Source organism: Charadrius vociferus, unplaced genomic scaffold (assembly GCF_000708025.1).
Source record: "Charadrius vociferus isolate BGI_N301 unplaced genomic scaffold, ASM70802v2 scaffold1640, whole genome shotgun sequence".
Taxonomy (NCBI): domain Eukaryota; kingdom Metazoa; phylum Chordata; class Aves; order Charadriiformes; family Charadriidae; genus Charadrius; species Charadrius vociferus.
The window spans coordinates 28,118-47,233 of record NW_009646613.1 but is presented as its reverse complement, the minus strand read 5'-3'; the positions used below and the strand labels follow the sequence as shown (position 1 = coordinate 47,233).

The 19,116-nt window shown below is 46.9% G+C and overlaps 1 protein-coding gene across 1 annotated transcript; it reads right to left on the bottom strand.

Moving 5' to 3' along the window:
* Window positions 1-3,035: 3,035 nt before the first annotated feature.
* Window positions 3,036-18,341, bottom strand: BTBD2 (BTB (POZ) domain containing 2). Its single transcript, XM_009887792.1, has 8 exons — window positions 18,226-18,341; window positions 14,736-14,892; window positions 10,798-10,903; window positions 9,800-9,997; window positions 6,779-6,971; window positions 4,960-5,047; window positions 3,766-3,912; window positions 3,036-3,197 (listed from the first exon to the last, which is right to left on the bottom strand). The coding sequence occupies exons 1-8, from the start codon at window positions 18,306-18,308 to the stop codon at window positions 3,036-3,038; spliced, it is 1,134 nt and encodes a 377-aa protein (XP_009886094.1). The 5' UTR covers window positions 18,309-18,341.
* Between the last annotated feature and the right edge of the window lie 775 nt (window positions 18,342-19,116).

Below are 19,116 nucleotides of genomic sequence, written 5' to 3'. Positions count from 1 at the left end.
TGTTACTTCATCAAAAACCCCTTCAATCAAGGTTAAAGAAGTTCAATCATAAAATGACAGGCTAAATCTACCACACACAGACAGGATAGCAGCCGCTCAGCACCCTCCTGCTCTCCTCCCCCAGAGAAACATGGGCTCTGTAATACCCTCATTATTATGAGGGTTTGGGCTGTCCCAGAAGCGATCGCCCTTCTCTTGGACTCCCCCGGAGTCTGCCTCATCCCACGCCCCGGCTTGGCACAGGTCCCCCCTCCACCTTCCCTTGGACATGGCGGCGGCCATCAGCTCTCTTCAAATCATGAAGAAACTTTGGTAAAGACAACCTGAATGTCTTTATTGATTTCCTATTTACAAATCACAAAGCTGGCCAAAAGCAGAGTGTGAACACTGAACGAGAGCATCGGATACATTCATCAACAGCACTGGAGTCGAGACAGTCCCAGCTCTGCTCGGAAGGTGACGTGGTACAACAGAATGTCTCATACTTTTGGAAACAGGCATGTCCAACAATGAATTACATTCATCTATCCACAAAAGCCAGAATTGCATCAAACTGCATAAAAGCCGTAAGAACAGAAGTCGCTCAGGTGTAGTTGACTCCCCTCCTGCCCCGGCAGCAGAGCCACCAGAGCTGCCTCGCGGGGCGAGGGCAGGATCGGGGAAGAGAATCTGAGTAACAAAACAGCAGTAAGAGCAGATGCTTCCAGGGAAGAGCCAGCGAGGAGGTGCCTTCCCAGAGGAGCCAGGCCTGCCCTCAGGCCAGCTCCTTCCCCAGCCAGGCGCAGCTTCACTTCTTTCAAATTCCAATTATTTCCACTATTGCCACCTACGGACAGACAGGGGCCGAGGGGGGGCACCCACGGCAGCCAGCCTGGCCTGGGGAAGGCGCAGGCCCCCAACTGCTGGTAGTGAAATTCCCACAAGCTCAGAGAAGGGGGGCAAAGGAGGGGAGGTGACAGTGTACCCCTATGTACAGCCCCACGGGCCCCCTCCCCTGCGGGCAGGAGCCTGCCCGGTCTGCTAACGCATCTCACACCATCTGCATTGCACAGAGTCAGGTTCAATAACTAAGTCATGGACCCATCTTTTTTTTTTTTTTATTTTTTTTTTTTTTTTTTAGTACTGGCCATATTAAAAACATCCTACCTTGAAGCAGGCTGACAATATACACATCTTACGTCTTCCTAGAGAACGTAACACACTATTGACATCTCTAACAGCTACTGGTTAGGAGGTGCAGGGTGTTCCTGGCAGTATTACTGCTGCGCGGCTGATGAGGAGATACCCGGGGCAGCCACCGACCCGACCGGAGGGAGCAAGAGGAGGAGATGTCATTTCCCCGGCGAGCGAGCAGGCCCCGAGCCATCCGCACCAGCAAAGGACGACCAGGTTTTGACTTCTGGCAGCTAAATACAGTGGTGAGTGCTGCCCGGCGAGTTACAACGGCTTTGCGTGCCTGGAGGGGAGCGGGAGGTTTGCAAAGAGGAACGTCAGCTTTGAGGCAGAACCATCCCGGCCAGCACGTCCCACGCAGACTTCGGCAGGCTCCAGCCACGCTGCCGAGCGGCACTTTAATTACAGCTTCCTCTGCAGAGGACGGGGAGGAAATAGTCTCATCATCTTCACCAGCGGGCAGCGACCGTGAGGTGGGTCAGGCAGCCACAAGTACAAGCCACCCACCTCCTCCCCGGCAGGACGGGCCCTCCCTGCTCCACTCAAGTCGTACCTGCTCTTGGGGAAAAGCAACCGGCCCTAAACAGGTAAGAAGGGGCCGTCTTCAAGATTACCCAGCTCAGCAGCCCAAAGCCAGGTGATATTTGTAAATCTTCCTCCTGCGCCTGTCCGAACAGGCTGACTGTGCAAACACACACCAGCAAACAGAAAATCTTTACTGTTTTCCTAAACTGTTTCATAAATCCTCATCCATCTGCTGCGCTGTCAGGTAACAGGCAGTTGCACATCAAGCCTCTCTATTTCGCAGCAGGGTCTGAAGCGGCCCAGGGGCGGGTTAGCAATGCACAGAGACGAACACAGAGAAAATGCATTGAAACGTGCATGAAAACAGCAGCGGTACACAGGAACGGGGCGGGGGGCAGGTGAGGCAAGTTCCCTCGCTTGCTTCAACTGACAAACCCCGGCAATATCTGCAAAGGATTTGCTTAGCACAGTCACGACTAGCGGGGGTCCCCAGCTGCTGAAGGCTGCACAGGGGTCATCCGAAATCCCCCATCCTTCGAAACACGCTACGGAGTTTGAGAGAAGCACCACCAGGCCCCGGTGCGGCAGTCCGCACACAGGGGAGGAAAAAGCCTGCCCGGCCAGAGCCGCTGCCCCTTCCTGGCTCTGCAGGGAAAGGCAGGTCGCTGTCGCCAGCTGCCCAAAGTAAAGGATTGTCACAAGTTAGTGAGAAGAGCATGAAAACGCCGCAGTCTCTCCAGAGGCGCTCTGGTTTTGAGGTCTCTCCTTGAGACCATGTAGTGCTGAAACAGTGAAGCCTCAGGGAAAAGGCCAGTAACTTTTTGGAGGCGGCCACATGTGCCGTGGCTGGCGGGAGGGAAGGCGCCAGGTACGGGCTCGTCAAGCCGCGCCGTGGCAAACCTTCTCGCCTCGACTGCTGAGCTAGAGCAGAAGAGGATGCGCCACACAGCCTTTGACTGTGTCTTTTTGCAGGATTATCTCCTCACAGCAAAGTATAACCACAACCAGAGCCACTCGTTTCCATCCTTCTGACCGGTGGAAAAGCGTCTACATTCATTACAGTCAAAAAAAACCGCATGTTGTTAGATAGGATTAATCAGTAAAGTGAAAAATGACTAGCCACAGACAACCTACAAATGATACTGGTATACCAGTTAGCCTGGTACGTGATAGCAGCAGAATCACTAGCACAAGGCAAAACATGAGCTTTGAAATGATTTTACTGAGACCTTTGGCTAGTGTGGCTCCAATTGGTGTGGTCAAACTCAGCCAGAAATTTAGTTTGGAAGGTCACAGGGAAGAGAAGAGAAAAGTCCAGAGCCAGCTCCGCAGCTGCACTATGTGTAGAAGATGATCTCTGGGATTTGTCCATCCTCCACCGAAGTGCCGTTGTTATTCCCAGCCGCGTAACAGAACGTAAAGCAGGTTTTGGCTCCTGTTGTTGGTGATTCATGGATCACTTTGCGCAGTCCTTTGGTTCCATAGTGGGAATCTGGACCCTGCGATGGTCACAGAAAGAAGGACAGATCAAGACAGGGATCACGGCCCCGCAGGACCCGGCTGCCCTGGGAGGTCTGACCTCACAGCCTGGCCCGAAGCAACGAGCTTTGGAGATCGCGGCACCTCCCTTTTCTTTCTGGTTCTTGCACCTCAGGTATTTTGAGCAAAGTTCTCATCTCAATCCGAACTTAACACTACATTTCACCAGATCTCAACAGTTAAATATCAACTTTTTTAAGGCACTGCAGGCAGGCTCTGGATTACACGCCCACAAAACCGACAGCTTGTTTGTACACACCAAAAAAAGAAGCCCATCACTTCAGCAGTGATGTAGCCTGTTAATTACTGTACACTGGCAAGACAAATTAAAAACCAGCTCTGAACGCTAGTGGTTAATGTGCTCCATTGCTCCACCAGGTGAAGGACTGCAGAGCACACCTTCAAGATTATAGTACGGGCCTTGAAAAACACAGAGCAAGCAGCGTGTTGCACTGAAGGGACTGAGGAATTCTGCTTTCGCCTATCTTCACAAGCCTCTCTCCTACCCACGCCGCCCCAGGACGGTACCTTTAGAGTAGCGCATGCTGTATAGTTGACGTTGGGTAAAATCTCAACAGGCTCCTTGAACATGACCCGGAAAGTGTTAGATGATCCGTCACAGCTGAACCCAGTGTCGTTCTGCCCCAGGACCGTGTTACTGTCTGTGTGGATGATCTGCAAGACACGTGTTAACTTTTAATCTGCACCGTGAGTTGAACGCTGCCCTGCACCAGTGCAGGTGTGTCCCCCCTGAACTGGACTGTCTCTGAGGGACTCAACAGTTTGATCAGCCCCATTACGACTGCACTGTCCCCTCACTCATGTCCATCTTCATGGCTGTGATCACACCGAACTGCAGGTTCAGGTCCCAGACAGCCCGAGACACTCCCTCCTTACCCCGCAGCCTGGCAGAGGACTGCAGGCCGACCTCCTGCGCTTAGATCCTCAATTGCCTGTCACCTCCAAGAGCTCAGGGGCACCAGAAGGAGACCCTGACAATCACGGAAGAAGTGCTGACAGACTGTCCTCGTCCCGTCAGCCACGCTGTGTTGGGATAACTTTCCCAGGGACTGTTCTTCCCAAGTGATGCAGAGCAGGGTTATGCACACGCATCCCGAACAAGGCACACAGGATTTCCATAAGCTGCCCCAGTCTTTAAACAAGATCATGATGGACTTCAGACAACTGAGTCCCCCTCAGTCCTACTCATCAGCTCAAATGGGACACTGACGACATGAGGCCGCACATCGGCACTGCACAGGCCCAGCACAGACACAGCAATCGCTTTTTTCTCTTCCCTTGTTGAATTGTGGCTGCTCCACTGCATTTGTACTGCTCGGAGCAAAAGATGGTCAGAGTACTACTGCAGCTCCCGACTGCTGCTGCAGCACCTGCAGGGCAGAATTGGCCTGGCCTGCTCGGTGCGGGAAAACACGCACAGCTTCTTCTCAAACTGCGTCACAACTCCGAGACGTATTTTCAAAGGCTGTGAGCGGACTTGGGGAGATACCGCAGTGACGCATGCAACGGGAGGTTGCATAAAATCGAGAGCAATAATCCCTCTTATCCCCGGTGCCCCATCTGGCCCTCACTACATCTGCCAACCACCCTCTCTAGAAAACAAATACGGTCCCTTCTAATTTAAGATTCTGTCGCATATTCTCTAAAATCTGTAAGTTAGTCCCTACAGCAGCAAATATTTTTAACGTAGTAGAGAATTACCTGTATATTTACTTGGTAATCCGTTGGCCCGTGTATGGATCCGTATAATCCAAACCCAACTACAAATATCCTTTTGTTCACTGAGAACCTGCGGGAACAGATCAGGAAAGTCAGACCAACTTGCCACTCCTGTACCGTTTTAGTACAAGGACGATACACAAAGATCTTCACTCACTTTAATTTTACACCTACAATTTAATCAAACATACTACAGTTTTAAGTGCAACTCTTACTAATAACTGAAATCCTTTACAGAAACCACAAATAGTAAGCTTACACCTTTGGCTGTGCTAATGGGCCCGCAATAATTTTGTTTGCTCGTGTAAAATACAGAGCTGCCCAATCGCATGACCGAACTTCAGAGCCCAGGCTCAGAAAGCGTTTCGAGGCTGCGGTACAATGTCGGCATCCAAAAACGCCAGCCAGGCAAAGGCAGGGGAGCCTGCAGAGCGTGGAACAGCGCCCACCCTCACGGCAGCAGCAGTCTTTCCAGCAAGGTAACAGCAAAGACCACTTAAAGTGTCATTAGATATTTCACTGCTGAGCACTGGAGGAGAATTGTTAATGTGCTTCTGGGTATTTGCCGGCGATAGCTGCAGGGTAGCTGCACTCAACATTTACCCGAGAGTAGGAAATAAGATTCAGTAACTCCTGAATGCAGGAATCCCTGCTGCCCAAAGCAGCAAGGGGGAGGATATTCACCCCACTGCCCATCGTCCCAGGCAGCAGAAAGCCTCGGTGCCTGCCAAACTGCCAACATCATTTCTTCACCCATCCACCAACTCTTTCAGTCCCGCGTGTTTCAAGAACACACATCTGCGGCAGGCTAGAAGCTGTCGCTCTGCAACCAACAAACTATTCAGTGTTGAAACGGCACACAAGCCTCGCTCAAGACTGACCCTGACGCTGCCAGTAGTTGAACTTTAAAGTCAAATACAAGCTCCAAAAGGTCTCTGAATGTTTGATCTGAGAGCAGTTTAAGTGTCTGGAGCCAACAGCTCTCCCAATTATGATCTCGTGTAAAGGGATGAATGGCCCAAAAGATCCAACCACCAGCTCTATCGATATGCAAGAGAACCACTGATGAAAAATCTTGAGGTTTTTAAGAAACTGTATTAATGTAAGTCCCCCTTCCACTCAAGGCAAAGATGAATCAGGAAATAACCACGGCTTTCTGATTACCTCCCGTCTGCTCTAACCGCCTGGCCACACAAAGCTTGCAAACCACCACCACTTGCCACGCCACACGGCCACATCTCTGGCACCACTACCGGGCTTTGCCATTTCTCTACAAGCTTAGGTCTAAACAAAATAGATACTAGCAGAAAAGCAGGCGCAGCAAGCATTTTATCCTAATCCCTCCCTCAAATAGGCAAGATTAAGGGATTCAACAAGCCACATTTACACTTAGAGTAGAGCGGGGAACTGACCTGATGGAGCACTGGTTAGTCGACGCACCCCGGCACAGGAGGAAGCCAGGAGCTGCCTGGTGACTCCAACCGCAATGTGCCTGTACAGCTGCAGGAAGCCACTTGAAAAGGAGAGGAATCATCCCCCCCAAGAGGCCTGTGCTGGAGGGCCGCACTTGCTGGAAACCTCCGCCAGTACTGAAGCAAAGTGGCAGCCTGCAGCTGCACGCGCAGGTTAACGTATCGGGCAACGCTTTTGCCCAGCAAAACGCTCTCCCTTCAGGGTTCGCACTAGGTTGATAGGGTGGAAGTCGGGGTCTAGCACATAACCTTGCGGGTTTAGGTCTAGAGTAGGCTCAAAGCTCAGTAAACACGAATCTATCAGCAGCAGAATTAGCAGAGAAGCTGACCTTATCCTGTCACTAGTCCCACTGTACCCCCAGCGGCTCTCCACCTGCTGGAATCGGCTGATGCTGCACTCCTTCCCCCGCAGGCAGCAGCGCGGTCTGTCGATGAACTCCACCCGCGGCTTCGGGTTGACTGTGAAGTGGAGGAACAGGCTCACCACTTCCCGATCCGTGAGGATTCCCGACTGGGCAGGCCCTGCAGAGGAGCACGAAAGCAGCGATGCCGTCAGCCTTCAGAAACCAGAAGGGATCCTTTTGGGATTTACATGGGGAAGTAAACTCGACCTGCGGCCACACCCACATCACACATGGGATCTCGCCGGTGTGTCGGGAAGTTAAATCCCACACGGAAACGTGCTGCCTGCCTTTTATTTGCACGCCAGGCGTGGACTGCAGAGCTGCCGTACGGAGCACAGACATGAAACAGCGATTAAGTGCGCAGCTCTGCAGAGCGTTTGGCTAACAGGACCAGTTTAAAAAGCCAAAACATGCAGCTAATCCTTCCCCCGCTCCCTCAGGAGACGATAATACTGGTAAGAGACGGGGATTTTCACACATCTACACTGGTATTTTATAACATTACTGTTAAGACATCATGAAAGCCCATGAGGGGTAGTGGGAGGGAATATCACTGGTTACCATCAACTTAGAAAACATAGGAGTATTTTTCAGTCAAGACAAAGGTGGTTCAGCTCATGCCCTGCACTGACTCCCCCCCTCCCTCGGGCGTTTAATCCCTGCTTTGGGTTTCTTTGGGCTTTTTAATACCTTTACTGTAGAACCTAGGGAAAAATGCTAGCGATTTTAGGAAGAGCTGAAACACATTCTCATCTTTTCTCCAGTAACTGGATGTTTCTTCCAAAATGATGCTAAACTACTTCGAATACTTTGAAAAGTAGAACCGGGTGAAAATTAGTCTTTTAGCTTAAGAGTCAAAAGCTGCTCTGCACCTCTATTTGCAAGAGGACTTTAACAGAAACAAGGCTATGGCATACTCGAGAAACAATAGCATTAAGTGCTCGTTAATGCAGGAAGCAAATGCCTAGCTACTTGTTGGTCCAAAAAAACTTGCAGTTGGTTAAATTCAGCACAATGTTATGCAGACATAATGTGGTCCCAGGCTGCAATAGGTAGACATGAAAGAATTTAAAGACTGTTAACAGATAAATGAGCTTATGGATACTTTGCTCAGCAAAAATTAGCCGTCATTGATCATGTCCAAACTTATCCTGTGTTGCTGCAATTCAATTCTCAAATGTTTCAAATTACTTGCTCTAAGGGAAGGGAGTGACACATTTGCCAGTTAAAACATCTTCATGCAAAACTCCATGTTCGATACCAGATTATACAATAAACTGGTGAAACCAATGCCTGTGAAAGTCTTTTTTTCGTTGTTCTGTTTTGGTTTTGGGAGAGGGGGGCTGAAGGGAACCCTTTCCCTCTCCTATGTCTGCTGTGATCACCAAAGAAAGAGTTACTCAGAAAAAGGACAAAGCTGAAGCAATTCCAAGGTAGTCCCTTGTTTAAGAACAGCTGACCTCTCAGGTTTGGGGTTTCTTTTGTTCTTCTTTTAGATTAAAGTGGACAGAGAAAATTTAACAATTTCTCTCAAAGCAAGACGACTAACCAAAGATCAGAGTTGAACAGGCAGTTGGGACAGACAGTACGGGGAGGGGCACGGACATTCCCAGCTCAAAGGCTCCAACTCAAATATGCCAAAATTAACACATTCCTCCCAGTGAGACAGAACAATAAAAGATCTAAAGGAAGGGTTGAAAGAAACAGGATCTACAGAAAAACACTAAGTTTGGTATATACAAACTACTCTGACAGCTGCATAGCCATCCAGAAGGAGGATGGCCTCTCCCATCAAGCCGGATCGTAAGGCTGTGACCTGCTGCGAAGCTGCTGTTTGGCACAGCGCACACCGAGGAGCAGAGCGTGCCGTGGTTTCACCCGGTGCCAACACAAAGGGAAGTTACCCAGTCGGGACGAACGGATCTCTGCCTCCCTGATGAAGCTGCTTCTGAAGAGATTCATGTCCCTAAGACCAACATTGCAGCTGCGACAGGCACAACAGAGTGGGTACCAAGTTTTAAGCACAGATTTACTTCTTAATACCCCTCTTCATCTTGAAATATGTACATTAACTGTCGATAAGCTGACGCCATCTCTGCCTTGAGAAGCGATTTGCAAAGGAAGTGGTGTCAGTGACCCTTTTTGCTTCTTTGCAGCCTAAAACAAGTTTCAGTTTTGAAAATGGCTCCACAGTGTCTTTTAGCATGAAAACTATTTAAGCCGATTGCCAGTTTTCAATCCCTGGAGAATCACCAGAGTATGAAAGTCAAAGACAACAGGCAATGAAAACAAAACAAAACAAAAAAATCTTTAGTCAAAACTGTTAAATGATTTAGACATCTTTGTAAATCAAAATCTTAATGTAAACTTGAAAAATGCTTTGAGACACAGACTAAACAATGCCAACCCTTCAGCTCAAAGAACATTTTGAAAGTTTTTTCTGTTATGGGGCTCTGCTCTGAAAGGCATTGGCAAGACATGGCCAACACCACCAATGGATTACAGACGGCAGCAAACAGAGGACGGGGAGAAACATTCTCATTTCTCTTCAGGAGCAGGCTACAATCAACCCTATTTGCAACTCCATTAGCTTTGTGTAGTTTAAATACTTGGAACGGTTAGAAGGGAAAGCATGTGAACCTCTGTTTAGATCTTTGCTGTCAGCTGAATGAGAAAGTAACCATCTAAACATACCGTGAGTACAAACAGCTATGATCCGACTTGCTCCTACCTGGTAGAGCACCATAGTCTTTAAAAGAAGAGTGAATGATTACGGATGAAAATAGCATTGACACAGTAGATTTTGTAGATCAGTGGGCATGGGGGATAATCTCAAATTTAAATTACTACAGAATACATAAAGAAAATCCATTTTCATGTATGTGATCCTCTGTAGTTCAGAGAAAGCAAAGACTGGGGTTGCCAGAAACGCCTTTGTTCAGTTACCTGCTGCAAACTCCTCAATAGTCATCAATGGGAAGCGGATAAGAGAAAGTGCTTTGCCCAGTACTTTCCGCTTGTTCTCTGGAATCACCTGAAGTTGCTGTCGTTGACACTCAGCCTCTGACCAGCGAACCACTGCATTAAACAAACGAACCTCCCGGATCCCCAGGGTATCCCTCTCCAGCACCGCAACCAGGGTGTCTGCAAGGCAGGACAGACAGTGACAACTTTAGGCACTAACTCGAATTATCCAGTTTTACCTAGCCAGAAGTACCCTATGTACAGCCAAGGTAAGTAAAAGAGAATCAATTGAAAAAACAGCATCTCCCAAAAGTGCTGCCTGCAGCCTCTGAGGAAGATATATTTGCATATTCCATAAGCAAGCAACTCACTGGAGCAGCAAACAGTGCCCATTTAATTGGCATGGTAATGGAAGTGCAGTAGAATGAACTGCAACTTACTTGACGTCAAATTTGGATGAAGCAAGCAGCAGGAAAGCCAGAAGGTTACCCGTGCCTTACCTCCACAGTCCATCTCATTAGAAGAAGGTTAAAGTCTGAATGTTAATGTTTATTAACTGTGCCCAGCAAGTTTGGAAACTGCATATGGTAATTAAAATAGCCAGTTCTTGCTTCCAAAAAACCAACACCTTTTTAACTGCAAAACCTGACGAAGATTCAGGGAACAAGGCCAACCCCACAAAAGGAGGCAAGTTACACCCACCCAAAACCTGCCAACATCAACAGAGGAAACGGGCTTTGTATCATGCCCAGAAAATTCAAGTTGCACCAAAGTAAGCAGATTCCAGGATATTTCTGCAAGCAAGCATGCTCTTTTGCAAATGCCTCGTCTCTAGCCACTCAGTGCCAGAGCCTGTTCGTTCAACAGATTGCTCCAGAACAGCAAAGCCACAAAAGAGAAGTGCCAAGTATTAACCTGTAATAACTGTGGAGGCCAGCCTGTTACGAAAGCGTGTAGAGGGAGGAGGGAAAAAAGCTTACCCAGATCAATGTCTGTAAACCCCTCCGCATTGATGGCATCCGATGTGTTCTTGTCTATGTTCTCTAGGCAAAGGCTGGCCAGCTGAGGCTCATCAAAAAGTCTTGCCTAGCAACGAAGAAGCAGTCGTTAACACAAAAGGTATTTTAAAGTTTACACTAAGTAAGGACTCCCCCCTTCTCTCCCAGAGCCCGTCTTCATTAGCAATACTATGCCTGACTGCATCACGAATTCACTGGGCTGCAGCAGCCTTTCACAAGCAGTTAAGCATGACAAGGCAAACACTAGAAAAATCTGCACTTGGCATCAGGTCCGTTTTAGCTGTGCATGTCTTCAGGCACGTCTTTGTTTTAACATCGCATCAGTTAACACGGCTCTAGTGCTTTCCAGCGCCATACTGACCATGTCAGCTGAGCGTGGGTAATCTTTACTACAACAGTTTTATATTTAGACGAAAGCTTTGGCCAGTGACTCCAGGCCTGCTCGCTCTAAGGATATGTGGAGACAGCTTATTCTGTAAGAATATAGTCACACTGATCTCACGTATTAGCAAAAACACCTTAGCAGGCACACTGCTTGCGTCCCATCGAGATGAGCAAAACCCTGCGGGGTACACAGCCTGCTTAGTGCATCTGCATGTTTTGCACAGAAACAACTACTCTAATGTAGTTACCTTAAAAAATTCCCCCCAAAATAGGTTACTATTCCAAACAAAGCCTGCACACAGCTTGGAGAGCTGCTCAGAATCTCTCCACCCAGCAAAGTGCAGTCTCATAACAATTTCCCTACCACTTCAGATGCCCCTAGACCACCAAGACGTAGAATGATGGAATCAGTTAGGTTGGAAAGGACCTTTAAGATCATCTGGTCCGACCACCCCTGTACCTACCATACGCAGAAATGAGGTGGGAACTCACAGCAGTCACTAAGACGACCTCTTATTTCCAATGCTCTGGTTTTGCTATTTAGGAAGGAACTGCCTTAACATCACACCTAACACTAGCGCAAGACTACACTGGAATTTGAACCCGCTGCCACAGGTAAGGTTGAAAAATTGTGTTTTGGGCTGGGAATTCAGTGGCTCACGGAGGCTAGCACTATCGAGCATCTTCTGCTTCACCCTTGCTCACGAGCTGTAGAGCTCAGCAAGGCCAACCTTTGGCACCGAGACCTCAAGTGCAGAGAGCTGAAACAGGTCTCCATTTTCTCAGGGACCAGGGAAGCTTCAGCAGTCCTCACCGTCTCCTGGGGCTGGAGGCCTGCCAGCGCCCTGCGCTCTCGGGATGCAGGAGCTGGGACTGACTCAGACTTTACTACTGTAGTGCCTTCTGACACGTGAAGGACTTACGTTACACTCACAGAGTCCTCTCCCACAGCAGCTTTAGGCAAGCTATTATTTCCGTGTTGATCAAAGTGACATTTGCATGTATGTCTGGCATGAAAGAGGATCATGGTTTACAATGAGGCACAATCAATTAGGAGAGCTATTTGCCACTGGTATTTCTGCCAGAGAATAGCAGTTGCTTGAAACGCTGTCAATGACACGGTTGCTGGATCAGCAAGATTCAGGAATGATACACGCTAAGGAGGTTTGGGGCGCTGCCATCTTAGGTCCACAATCTTAAGCCTGTTGGGAAATGTTTTGTACAAGACGCATCTCAGGTCTGTAACTGACTGTACAAATTATCAATTTGTTGCAGCAAAAGCAGAAAACAGAGGCCAATTTTCACACTGAAGGACCAGAACTGAGAGCATTTTGAGAACAGATCCACTGAAATGCCTCGAGCAGCCCACGATACAGACATGTTTCACAAAGAACACCAGCCTCAAACTTTTTAGAGATTTGATATAGTGCAATAGTGAACATAAACTAGATACAAATCACGACTGAGGATTAACCATAATAGATAAGCCACAAACAAAAGGAACCAGGAAAGCCTGTCTCCATTTGGTATTTCAGCTGCCCCAGTGCAGCTGATAGAGTGCCAGGCAGTATCTTGGTTTTGATACCTCAAAAAAAACAGGAACACCTTCCTCTTTTGTCAAAGAAGGACCTTTGTGACTTGTAAGGAAGTCAACATGAACCTAAATGTTAGCAAAGTCAGGTTGCAGAGACTTAGCATGCTGCAAAAATCCCTGCATAAAGAATACCACCAAAAAGCTGACACCGCTAATCCTCACGAGATGATGGCTGGCAGAAGAATCCTCTTCAAAACTGCAGCCTACAAGAAAGACCTCTTCTCAGCTCTTGGATAACAGCTCTTCTTCTTTCAGACTGCAGGCTGCTAAACCCAAAGAGCCCAAACACAGGAGAGCTGCAGCCAAAGAGCTACAATTGTCCTACCATGCATCAGATGAGAGCGCGGATTTGGTTACCATCATCCAAGCAAGAATCTTTAAATCCTGGCTCTGCCCCAGGGAAGCGCAGTGTGGTTCCCCCATGTCTCAGAGGCCACCCCGCCTGTTTATGGCATGTGGAAAAGGGTCAAGTTAAAAAGAAGATGCGTAAAGAGGGACATGGTATTTTCCAGCAATAGCCAAATCCTAGCGGCAAAGAGTGCCTACAACAGCAATGTAACATGGAACTACTTTGAGAACTTGATCCAAATATCTTAACTCAAACAAAATCCCAGCCTAACCGCACCAAACAAGCAAAGAGCTCAGCAGCGACTGCTTCAGGCCAACACTGCTTCAATTTCTGCAAAAACTGCTGGTGTAGACACTGCCACAGATGTGGTAAACTACAGTCGGAGCCTGAAAGACGCTTGTTCTCCTGACAAGGAGGAAGAAAGTCAGCAGACAGCTATGCCAGCCAAGACAGGACAATCCCTCAGAGCCAGACCACCTTAGTGCGCTGGTCCCCAAGCCAGGGCAGCTGTGAAAACTGCTCCGCAAGGTCTATTTAACACTAGAAATCACAGCAGCTTTCCTGAGCCGGCTGATCAGAAATACTCCTCCAGAGTTAGTATGCCCGTTCTCTAAAGGAAAGAAACTCACACACACAATGCCTGTTTGTTTCTCATTCCTACACCACCCAGACCAGGGTGCCCCTGGCAATGCCACAGGCTGTAACACACAGGTGACAGCACTGTGGAAGTCACCAGTATGTCCTCAGCTGTCAGCAAGAGAGGGTGGCAGGGACCAGAAAGAAAAGATGGGCCTAGGAAATGGCAAGGATAGTGATGCTAATTTAATCAACCTGTATGCAAACTCTGATCTTCTCCAAAATAAGCAGAAGTTGTAAACACTGTCTTCTAGTTTGCTGCTTAGAAGAGTCAAATGGAAGATGGAGGAGTCCAACCCTCCCAGATCAGATCAGACAGAGGGGCACAAGGATGCGCAATCAGCCCCACAGAGAGTCAAGAAACGCAGCTGTACTGGAGCTCCAGGTTCGCGTGCCTTTAGTACAATGGCAGGGCGAGCTGGAACAGGCTGAGGAAGAGATCACTTTGTTCCTCTCCTAGGAAAATAAACCAGAGCACTCATGAAAAAGTTGCATTTTCTGTCTTTCGCCCCCACTTCAGGGAAATTATTGCAAAAAAGCCGTTCAAAGAACGTCTAACCAGCTAGATGTAGCAAGAGAAAGTGTATTACACCAGTCCTGAATCTGAACGTGCAAAAATCCTTTCATTTCACTTTTCTTCTTGGCAGATGAAATTTTTCCACCCTGTTAATTTCTTGCCCAGCTCACACTGTGGAAGGAATCACCTGCCACACCAAAACAGAAAGCAGATCTGAAACGGAAGCAACATTTGCTGTATTTTATTGCTTTTTGTAATAACCGGCCCCATCAGCGCTAGACTCCTGTAAGGAAGAATTCAAAACGACACAGAACTGCTCCATTTTGGACTATCAACTCCGTAACACTCTAGAAAATTTCTGTTTTCCTATTGTGATGGACCTTGCGCAAGGGACTTAAAGCAAACAATAGCAAACTCACCTGTGTTAACAGCATGAATGCATTATCTGCTCGGAGGTTTTTTTTCAGAAACTCCACACAATGAGCTTCAAGGGCTGGAACTGCATATTTTTTAGCTGTGTAAAGTGTTGTCATAACAGTCTCTGGTCCAATCTGAACTTCGTCTGAATAAAGAAATCTGAAAGCACGCAAACAAACATTGCTCTGGTGAAGCCAAGAAGATAAGAATTCATAAAAAACATGTTTGTGCTTCTGCCCATCATCCTGGCCCCATTTCCTATGCTTGAGAGATGGAACAGTTTTCAACATCCTTTCCCCCGACCCTGGTTTACCAAGGAGAAGCTTTTTCTTTTTTTCCTTTAAAAAAAAAACCCACCCAACCACACTCTCTTTACAGTGTAACTTTTAATGAATGAAATATCTAGAATATCTGCTGAAGCATGTCAGACTGCCTAGCATCCCACAACCAGAGCGCTGTTTATCCTGCCACTTACGCTAGGCAAGAACAGCCTCTGGCCAAGTACACCCGTTAAAATTAATATTTTTGGCAGTTTGATTAGACTAAACAAGGATAAAAATTTCAACTCTGCCTGCCTACTTCAGAAGAGAAACTCCATTTCACATACTATTCCAAAAGTCACCTGAAGCACTCAAACACATACATCCACTCCAGATGAGGTGTTTTATCCATACCCCGCTTTCACCTCATCTCTTCATTTTATATACTGAACTATTTTGTTTCATTATACAGACTTTAAAGTACAGCACACAATACAACTTCAGCATAAAGCAAGAGTTAATTGCAATGAAAAACAAGGACTGCCACGCTGCTAGCAAAGCATCAGCCTTCACTGTTAGGCCAAAACAAGGAAGCACATTCATACCGCATGGAAAAACAAAGGTCTTCGTAGGAAGCCTGACCGAGCCTCCTCATACCCAAGCATGCTGATTAGAGACAACAGGAACTGACAGGCTGAGTTCAGTAAAACCAGTTACACCCTCGATGTTAGTCCTAATCCCATGCAGAGTTTTTGTTTACTGTTTTTCCTTCAACCAGTCAAGCGTTTGCCAATCAGAATCTGAAAGGCACAAAGCACAGAGGCGTAATATTAAGTGTGTTAACTGTGCTTGGCACTCATATTCCACGGGATATTTTGGAAACTCCGGCAATTTCTACTCCTGCATTTCTCTGAAGGGGGCACAGCAAGACGTCGGGTGGCCGCTGTTCCCGGAGGCTTCACGCAGCATCAGGGACACAGCCAGGCAGTGTCCCCACCTGGAGGGACTGGCTGCAGAGCAGCAGTGGAGCTCCTGGTCCTCTAGCTAGAGCGGGCCAGGATGCAATTCAGGGAAGCATAAACAGGGGGATTCAGAGGAAGGGAAGCGCTCTCGTTGCTGTTGAAAGCAGGCTTTTGTGCTGCTGTAGAGCATCTGTTAATAACAGCATCAAGGCACAGGCTCATGAATGTATTTTGCACACATCCCTTTGCCAGTCCTATTTTCACTAAGTAATCCTTTTTATTACAAGATTAAAAAACCACAGTTGCTCTAAAAACAACTAGTTCTATTTACAGCAATGACTATGTTAGTATTCATTTTTATGGTAGTCCTAACAGTGTGTGCTAAGAGGGATAACAAGGAGGCTCAAACTGTGAAAAAGCGTAGTATCAATTTAAAAGACGACTTAGATTATAACCCCATACAATCAAATGTTCTTTGTGTTACCCTGAAAATAATGATGATAAAAAAGGATCTCTTATGCAATTACAGCAGACCTATTAAAGGCCAGTAGCTGACAAACACAATCACAATCTAGCATCCAGAAGGGATCTTCCACTGAACGTTCAGGATGGGCACTTTGTCCCTTGATAAGCTCCTGATCCTACAGCATTAGGTCATGGCTTGGAGCAAGTCCAGAGACATATGTAAGGATCAGCTGCCATTTCAGATCAGTATTTGGAGGGACTGATTTTCCTCTAGGAAGGCTCATATCATGTTCTTGGTAAGCTTCCTACCGGAGCACAGCACCCAAACTTCCTTTGGCACATTTAAGCTCCGAGCATTTTAAAAGCAACAGTTAGATACTTAAATCTAGAGTCAAAGATATCACTGGACCACGTGCACAGCTACTGTAGCCTAACTGCAAACTTTAGAGGCACTGTGATAATCCACAAACAATTTCTCCTATACAAAAACATAAACATTTCTGTTGAAATCCACCTAAATCATCACCTTAGTCTTTTCAGATGACCTATTGTTTATACAAGTGCTGAAGTCTCAGCACTGTCAGGGAAACAACATGACTTTGCCTCTAATTTAGTTGATATTTTAGCTTCACTAAGTTTTAAAGATAGATACTAGCTCTGCACTTCAGAGAGATTTACCTGGCTGATAGAGTCATATGCCAATTAGAGGGATTCCCCACATGCTGGTGCCTGGTTTAAAATGAGCCAAAGGGGAGGGGGCTAGGGGGTCCCTATTATTTCTGGTCTTTCATTCTAGCAAAGATCAATTTTCAAATCTTCTAAGACAGCACAGTCATGACTGAAGCACTTTTTGAAGGTAAAGCAAAAAATGTGCCAAAGCTATATATAGTCATTGTTCCCAATAGGAAGCAAGTGAGGAACGTGTCAAGAGCACAGGACTGGAAACCCCTGGAAGTAGGTTACAGAAATCCTATAGAAACGGGACAATGACTTCTCAGCATACATTCAGGATTGCTGTTGGGTGTTATATGGCACCAGCCGAGCTTAAAGAAATCGCTGAATAGAATGTTACAGCCCCTTCCTCCTCCTTCCCCCAGCACACAGACTTGCAACGCAGGCTGTAAACGTAAATTCAAAACCAGCTCTCCAAAAGAGGAATAAAACATGCACATGGAGAGATACCATACAGAATAGCTGACACTGATTTCACACCCTTGCTTACCTGTTATAACACGCTCATTTGCTCATAACCTAAATGAGCTCCAAGTATTTGTAACTTACAGAGCTTTAAGAGGATTACTTTTCCCCACTTCTCTCAAACAGCATTTGGATCAAATCAAACCAATTAATGAACAAGAATTTATGAGACAATGTCTGAACAAGTGAGTAACAACTTAACTACAAGGGCCAGCACGTGCACTTATTGCAACTGCTAACCAGAACACATTGCTGCATTTACATGGTGTGACTATATATAACTACATATTTACAAAATTATAAACTATCCAATTTAGTTTTGCCCATACTGCAGGTCAGCAGCAGGAGGGCATATTCATTTAACTGTTGCTAAACCGAAACGTGGAGCGAGTCAGATGTTTTTGTGCAATAGCTGTACTAGACTTTTACCCAGGAAAAGAGGGATTTAACACCAGCATTTAAATGCCCTTGAACAGATCAAAGAGGCATTTTACTTAGAAACTTAACTATCTCCACTCTACAAAATGGTTCACTGATTTCATTAAAAACATTTGTCTCTACAATAAATCTCTTCATTCCCGTTACACTGTACATTAGAAGAAGCTTACTTCAGCAGAGCAAGGAAGGCAGCAGGCTCCACATCAGGCAGCTCAATCTCTGTAGACGTTGTGGCCATTCCACCATTAAACATCGCATCGAAGACTGCGCTGCCCACAGCCAGCACAAACCTAACATTAAAAAACAAACAAGAAAAAAAACCAACCCTTACGTTAAATCGTATTTCACTTTCCAAAAAAAAAAAATCCCAGGCTAGTTGCTATTCCCCAAGGCCACCCCCAGGGAAAGCAAATCGTTCCTAGCGATAAAGCAAAAAGTGTTTTGCAACAGAAAGGGAGTGTTGGGCTTTCTGTTCGTTTACTGCAAAAACATCAGAGTTGCAACCGACTTCACTTTGAGTCCTGTCCCAGTGTACAACACAGTAACGGTTCCCCAAAGACAAGATCTTGTGCATCATGGAACAGCATACACACGGCTACTTTGCAAAGTCCTTGTAGGAGTCTACGGACCGTTCACGAGGCTGAGAAGCTAAGACACAGAGTTAAGGAGTTTAAGTTCTTCCATTGAACAAAGCGCAAGTCTTGGTGCAATTCTGCACACTCACGTACTGAAAACACTTACGGAAAATTTGTCAATACACACTACCCACCCTCCTCCCTTCTCCCCAGATGCCAGGAAGACATCCTTGGTGACAGCCCAGCAAGCTCTCAAAACATGCAAATTGCACTGGCAGCATCACCAGGAGCTGCGGCCACCAGCACCTCCTGCAGCACCCAGCATGGGAGCTGCCTTCCCTGTGCACATTGCTGTCTCCTTCCATGAAAAACCTGCTTTGGGTTTAGCCTAGAAGGCAGGGAAAATCTGACACGGAGCAAACTATCACTGCGAGGTGTACACAACCCCTTTTTGCACTGCTGTGAGTTTACATGGCGATTAATGTA